Source organism: Rhea americana, unplaced genomic scaffold (genome assembly GCF_003343005.1).
Source record: "Rhea americana isolate MKP2758 unplaced genomic scaffold, rheAme1 scaffold_17, whole genome shotgun sequence".
NCBI lineage: Eukaryota > Metazoa > Chordata > Aves > Rheiformes > Rheidae > Rhea > Rhea americana.
The window spans coordinates 6,896,807-6,904,549 of NW_028185816.1; the positions used below are offsets into that span (position 1 = coordinate 6,896,807).

Here is a 7,743-nt window from a genome sequence, read left to right on the forward strand (position 1 = left end):
CCGTCCTCGCGGGCCGCCGCGTAGCCCCAGCGGCCGTGCCGCTGCGGCCTCCTCGCGTTTTTCCTCTCCGAGGCTCGCGTCTCCTTACCACCGGGAGCCCCGAACCGGACAGAGCGGGGCTTACGAAGCTGGAACTGGAGGGAAATATCCCCGTCTACCGCAGGGTGGCCCCGGATGCCGAGCCGAGCCGAGCRGACTCGCGTCCGGGGCAGCCTCTCCTTCCAGCGAAGCTTTCCCTTTTGCTCTCTGCTTGCTTAAAGGTCACAAGTACGGCGCCGTTTGGGATAGGTTTTGCACACGCAGATTAAGCAGTACTTTACTCATCAGTTGTGAATAAGCGTCACTTGCTGTGACTATGAGTTGCAAAATGAGATGCCTTTGGTAGTGTTCTTGGAGCATGCGTTTTTTTTTTTTTTTTTTTTTTTCTCAAACTTCAAAAATAAACATTTTATGGCACTTTTTATGTTTTAGTTGACTGCAGTTGGTTAGGCTTTGGCCTTTCAAAATCATTGGAATCAAGACTAAGCTTGTTCTGCATGCTCTAAGAATCTAAAACTTTTGTGCCTTTTTATATTCACTTACTGTTTAAACAGCCTTATTTTTACCTCACTGGTGTGACAAGTCTCGAAAAAAGATAGGATTATCAAAAGCACTCTGTTGTATGAACTTTGCTTCTCTTGTGTTCTTAATGTTTAGTCTTGCCTTGCAGTTTATATCAGGGGCAGTACAGAAATATGTTGTTGCTTATGCTGAGATAAGCAATGATGTTTAAGTAATGCTTTTGGGTTTCTCAGAAAATTGATGCTGCTGAATTCTGCAGAACACAGTCATCCGGAACTGAAATCAGTGGTGCTTCTGGCACTGCTCATCAGTAGCAGGGAGAATATCGTACTGACCTTGAGACTGACTCTTTCTCATTGTATGATTCTTTGTACGATTGCTGTGTCCTGGGAGCGGCTGCATGAACTGCTGCTGGGACATGGTCCCTTTCAGTAGGTCGCAGCAGCATGTATTCTGTGTGTCTCTGGCCCCGTCTGTTTGCTCTTTTATTCCTTATTTAGCACTGACTATCTTTTTCTCTTGTTAGATGAATTAAATAGATAAATCAGTTACTTTGAACTATCAAACGTCAAGCGAACATGATTGCCCTTCACTTTTACTTTCTGTATATTTTAATGTGAACTTTGCATTAATGAGGTTTGAAATGCTCTATAGTAACTAATTTGGTGATTTTTTTCCYTTTGTTTCACTTTGTGTACTTCAGTTCTTTCTGAGCATTGAACTCTGATCTGTTTGATATGGTAATAATTCTCAGAGCAAATATTAAAAGATTAATTCTGTTCTCGTATGAATGGAAACTTCTGTTGATTTTGGTGAGATCAATCCAAATTTCAGTACATCTATTAAGTAAAAAAACATAAAATACTGGTATCTTACTTCTAAGCTGAGCTTCACTGTATATTTTATCATAAAGAATACCTTCTTTGAAACTCCATTAAACGGAAATGTTTTTTGCCATTCTATTTAGAGGTGTGTTGTATCTGTTTTCTTGGGATAAAGATTGTTAAGGAAGTACAGTCACAAAATATGAGCTGTGTTACTTATGGCTTATTTCTGTGTGGAAATATCTCAGTCTTGTGATAGCTATTTAATTAATAGTGTAATTTAGCTAATTAACTTAAATGTAGGAGAGTGTTGTTACAAAACATAGGAAGATGAATGACATGGTTGAGTTTTTTCTACCTTTCTCTCTCTTGAAATGGGAGGATTTGGAGCATTATAAAGAAACATGGTGACCTTAAAAGCTGGAGATGCTCATGGTATGGTTTCTTCTCAATCTCTGAACTGTAAGGCATGTTCTGCTTCTGTTGATCTGGTCATCTAAAGAAGGGCTGATTTCTAGTGAAACTATGTATCCAGTGATGAACTTGGGTGTTCTTTTAATATGAAAGGTGGTATCTCAGTCTTATTAGAGGTATATGGGAAGTGTTTAATAAGAAATTACTACTCCCACTGAGTTTGTAGATTGGAGAATATAGTTAAAGCTCTGTGCATACATTTTGTGTGTGTCAGTGTGTACATATGATGTATATATCTGTATATTAATACATGTATGTACATATATACATRTGTGAACCCTTACATAAAACGAATTTGAGAGGGAAAAACTGTGTATACAATGTAGAGAAAATTAAATCCTCTTTCCCATCTTCAGCGTTGCTATTCAATATGTGGCCGTAATGTTTGTCATTAAAGTACATACAACTTCATTACTTGTAACCCTTTCTAATTTAGTGGTAGAGAAATTGGTTTGGATGTTTTTACTCACCTGGTCCTTTGTTAGGGAAGGCGTTGTGTCTTTGCTTTTTTCTTGTGCTTGTACAGTGTCCTTTATTACAAGGACCTGAGCTGTGGTGCTTCTGTTAAGAATAAGCAGGCAGGGTTTGTCCAAGATGCAGCAAATGATTCTTATTTCTTTTTAATTTTGTAGCTACTGGAGCTGATAATGACCTCTATATAAACCAAGCTGTAGTATTTATTGAAGATGCGATACAGGTAAATACAACTTTTTTCTTAGCTATTATGCTTCCCATGTTGGATATTTGCCATATATTTTGCTCACTTTTAGATTTTCTTGTCTTCAGGCAACTTCCACATAACATCAGCTTATTTCACAAAGCAGAATCAGAATTCCAAATTCCTGTGTTATGCAAGTTTTGGTGAACTTTTGCCCAGGAAAAACATATTTGAATAAAAACATTATTGCATATTCCTAGATTGTCTTACCTTCCTGATATTAGCTCCAGGTGGTGGGAATGCTGGAAGATGTTTCTTGAGCTTTTTTGTTGTATTCAAACAAGTTACTTTGGGGAAATTTCTGAGGATCGTCAGATGCATTTAAGATGTACTCATGTTTCTGGAAGCAGCTGCTACTTGGAGGAGGCAGAGTAACAGCAGCACGGGAGTGGCTGCGCAGATTGTGGCAAAAGCAGGCCTGCTTTAAAAAAGGGGCAGGTGCTTCCTTAAGGCATATTTTGTTTAGAGACTTAGATTGAAATCTAGGCTAGCTCTTATTTTCAGAATTAAAGTTTTTTGCATCTTACAGCTTCTTGGGTGGGAAAGACAAAAGAAGACTCTTGAATAGAATGTATGCTAAAGAGGTAAGCTAAATGACTGCAGCTCTTTAGCTTGTAGCCAGAACAACAGGTGCTGAATTATTATTACAGATGCTGTTATTTGTAAAATGGTGATAGTAACACTTGCTTCAGATGGCTGCAGCAACATTTAATTATCTGAGCAACTGCTATGGTGTGATCCTTGGGTTAAGAAGGTACAATCATCAGTGAATGCAGTGTTAATAACATGTACAATAATTTCTGTTTCTTACTGAAAGTGTCAAAAGATTTGAGCTATTGTTGAGTAGGGTTTGGTTCATTTTGGTAACTCGATCTTTATCTTTGTGACTGACACCAAAAGTAATGTTTAAATTATCCTTTTTGCTTTCTGCTTCTAGTATCGGTCTATAAATCACCGTGTGGACTCTAAATCCCTCTGGCTTTATCGATGGTATTACTCAAGAACTTGCCAATGGTGAGAACTTGATATTCTTTTTCCATTTCTAGTTTAGAAGTAAGCTTTAAAAATATTCTTCATGTGTGTTGGTTAATTAGATAATTGTGTTTTTATCCTTAAAAGAACTTGCTCAGGGAAATAAATGGATGATTATATGTGCACATGGTAGAAGCAGAAAGTAACAAAACATACAAAGATGTGGTCATGTTGATGGCTCTTCAGAATGCTGTAGGACTGTTGCATGGTTGATGATTGACTATTGACATGAGTGGTGGATTTACAGTATTGTTTGTTCAAATTTTTCAAGTTTCTGTTTCTAGATGTATTAAATAGCAGTAAGATTGTATGCTGGTGTTAATTTCAGAAGGAACAGCACCTAACACTTGATTGTCAGTAGTTTCTATTTTAATGCAGACAATAGGATCTTAAGTGGTGTAAGCCATTTGTGTTTAAATATAACATTATAAAAATTGATATTCTAACAAACTTGCTAAATATTTTTTTCTAAATTTTTTTTTGTCTGTATCAAAACAGGATTTTGGGTTTAACTATTGCTATAATCCTGGCTTTGGCTTTCATTGAAACACCTTCTTCATTTACTGTCACATCAGATGTACGATATCGTCTTCCTCCATGGAATCCCCCATGTGGCCTAACAGAAAGCATTGAGCTGCTTTGCTTCCTTGTGTTTGTGATTGATATATCAGTGAAGGTAAGTGTCACTTTTATCTGGTATTGAAATACTAGGTATGCTGGGCAGCTGAGTGGAGATAATCAGTGTATTTTTTTCCTCTTTTATATATTTATAAAAATGACTTAGAAATATTATGCAAGTTTTAGATTTAGGTGATGAGATTGCTTTGATATATTGAAGACTTACTTTCTGGAAACATTAGGAAGTACTTTTTTTTTAATTAATCTACTGGTGTTTCATAGAAATACAGACTTTTGTTCACATGGAATCAATGATTTTTGGCTTGGTGACTTGTATTAATCAAATACATGCTAAATTATTAAAAAAAAAAACTTTAGAAATTGAACTATTCTTTAGATACTTCTTGTTTCTGGAAGATCTCTTCTGTGATTACTAAATAGATGTAAAGGATTCTTCCTAAATAGGCTGTGTGCAGCTCTCACTTTCATTGACYTTTATTTAGTTCCTGTAGGAAAAAAAATCCCTGATCAGTGTACTTTTGTTCAGATTTCAGGGAGATCTTTATAAGCAAGTGATGTAACTGTAAATATTTGAAAAAAGTATCAGTGCTGACTTTGTTACTGGAATTTATTATGAAAATAATTTTTGTTTTCCAGAGTTACTTAATTGGATGGGAAGAATTTCGGAAAACAAAATGGCTGATGGCTTATATCCTGACGTTAATTATTTCCCTTGTTGATTGGATTGTATCACTGAGCTTCTTCTGCACAGAGGTAAGGACTGCCTGCCACTCGCTCTAGAAGCGATCAGAAGGGTAGCTATGGAGAAAGATAGAGGAGGAGAAGCTGCAAGGACATATTCAGTAGGACTTAGGTGGTATGGTGGTGAATTAAGTGGAGGCTGAAATGGCTCATTTTTGGGCTTTGATAGCTGGAGAACATATAACAGTAAAGCTTTAATTTTACAGATGAGTTTTGTAAGTACCCTGTTAGCATTCAAAAATACGGAGAATCTGGTTGCATAGCAGAAATTTTGTCGTACTACTTGAGAAAATTATGTTCTCAACTTGATTCAGCTGCCGAGTCTGAATGTGTAAATGTAATGATAGTGATATCCAAGTAAGAGGTAATTGTACAAGTTAAACAACTGCTTTCTAAGAGAAAGAGCTGTCTGTATTCAAAACAATTTTAAATTTTCAATTCAAAGCTATTATTAATGGCCTGCAGATATCTTTCAAACCTTTTTCAAATTATCTGAATTAACTTGCATTGAATTTGATTGCTGCTCTTAACGATCCACTGTTTAGTTTTCCGTTCTTTAGTGGTCGCTGCTGACCAAGATGTGACAMAGTAATAAGGAGATCGTCTTGAACTATTGAAAGAACATGTCGTTTAAAGTTATAAGCACGTAACTTGCTTTGAAAATATGCATGTGTCCTTTTGATATTCAAACAAAATAAATACAATATGTCCCAAAGTAGTTAAAAATTAACTAAACTGAAGATTGTGCTTACAGACTGGAAATGTGTCTTGAAAAGAAATGACTGCAAAATCTGTCAGCATGGTAGTGCACAAATAGCTGAGCAGGACCTTCCAATACAAAGTGTGGCAGAAGGAGTAGTTTAACTGCTGGGGTGTGTGAACAAGGGACTAGTGAAGAAGAAAGTGTTCTGCTGTTATATATGGACTTGGGAAGACTCATTAAAATGCAGGCTATTAAAATACTTGAAGTTGCAGAYGAGTCACAAATGATTTGAAGGCAGGAGAGAGCATCTTGAATGCAGGAATGGAACAGATTAATTACCTTATGCTAAAGAAAACTGAAATTATGACTTGTTTGATTCTTGTCAGAGAGAGAAAATACTGAGTAATAAGAGGCGCTTTGGTCAAGAAAACGGAAGAAGGACAAATGTCTGAAAACTGAAAATGGACAAATTTATTTTCAAAATCTATRTCTATCTCTTTATTGAAAGTAGCTTGCTGATCATTCCCCTCTTAAAATGGACCTTGGCAAAATATATGAAATGCCATCTTTTGACCTTCGTGTTGTATTTACACAGTAGTCAAATTAGGTTATTAACGAGCGGCCTAGTGAGTCTATTCAAATTTCAATGTGTATGGTTTAAAGCAATCTTTCTTTTAGTTTCAGGCATCCTATGTTTATAAAAATCTCTTTGGCATTTTGTGTGACTTCAGTGGAACAGGTTTATTTTTTTTCTCGCASCCTTTCTGTCGCACTGTTAATTTTGTTCCTAATTGTTAGTTCCTCTGTTTGAAACAAACTTGCCTTATGAGATTAGCATCACAAATTTCTTCTAGCAACTCAGCATTCGATCTGTTGGTCTGTTTTTGCAGAATATGAGAATAAGAAGAATTCTTCGGCCTTTCTTTCTTCTTCAGAATTCTTCTATGATGAAGAAAACATTGAAAAGCATCAACAGCACTTTGCCTGAAATGGCAAGGTRGGTAATAGCATAGTAAAGAGCCTTTCATAGCAAACGTCTAGTTACACTGAGTATTCTCATGTGCGTAATCTGAGTAACTTGATGGTTAGTTGGGTGGTGGCTTGATGAGATCAGGTGGTGATGGACTGCGGGTTGTAGAACTTTGTCTCTTAAATCTGTTGCAAATTTCTCTGGAATATATGTCATATGACTTTATTTGCATAACAAATACTCTTTTTTTGGTGCTAGTTGTGTGTGTTTTTTAAATTCTACATACATTATATATGGTTTTTCTATAAGGGAAAAACTGAAGCATCATCTAACCGAAGATCTACGTCATGTTTCTCCAATGCAGTCTCTGAGAGATATGGGTGGGACATGCATGTTCTTTTCTCTCGGTCATGAGTGCTAAAGAACAGGATGCCTCTTTAGTCTCATCTTCTATAGAGTGCTTTGCTTCAGTGTTAATTTCTAAATGGTAGCAGCAATATATGTGTTAAATTCTGTTGTCTTGTTAGAAATTTTGAACTGGAAATCCGTCAGGTGAAGTCATAAGCAGAGAGAATGATGCTTTTGGAAGGAGATTGCTTCCTGTTCAGTTATCTGTATGTAAAGTTTATGAAACTTTTATCCTTACCTGTTACGTTTTTAACCAAGTCCCAGGAGAAACACAGGTGTGTGCAAGCTGAGATGTTGTATCTTAATCCAAGACATAAATTTGGTCCTAGCTTTAGAAAAGCAGATGCTGGAATCTCATTGACCTCACAACCAAAGGGGGTTAGGTTGGGTTTTTCCTATTTCTTTTTTTTCCATGAATCAAGACTTAAATGATGTTCTGTTATCTTCATTTAGTTTTTTAGCCTTTTGTATATGATATCCTTGGTGCGTTTAGCAAAAGAGCTAATATTAATGCATATGTTTTCTTTCTGATAGTGTTGTTCTGCTACTAGCTGTTCATCTGTCTCTCTTTACCATGTTTGCCATGCTGCTGTTTGCTCGGACAAAGGTAACCAATTATATTTATGCTGTGGTACTGCTCAGTGGTTTTTTTTTTTTTTTTTTTTTTTTTTTT

General features: G+C 36.3%; 1 protein-coding gene across 1 annotated transcript in view; it reads left to right on the forward strand.

Annotated features, from left to right (window-relative positions):
• Positions 1–7,743, forward strand: part of TPCN2 (two pore segment channel 2) — a 35,634-nt gene that overhangs the window by 4,300 nt on the left and 23,591 nt on the right. The window contains exons 3-8 of the mRNA XM_085300988.1: positions 2,492–2,556; positions 3,515–3,591; positions 4,108–4,285; positions 4,885–5,001; positions 6,583–6,689; positions 7,605–7,677. Of these exons, the coding sequence (XP_085157114.1) occupies positions 2,492–2,556; positions 3,515–3,591; positions 4,108–4,285; positions 4,885–5,001; positions 6,583–6,689; positions 7,605–7,677 (617 nt within the window). The remainder of the gene's footprint in view (positions 1–2,491; positions 2,557–3,514; positions 3,592–4,107; positions 4,286–4,884; positions 5,002–6,582; positions 6,690–7,604; positions 7,678–7,743) is intronic.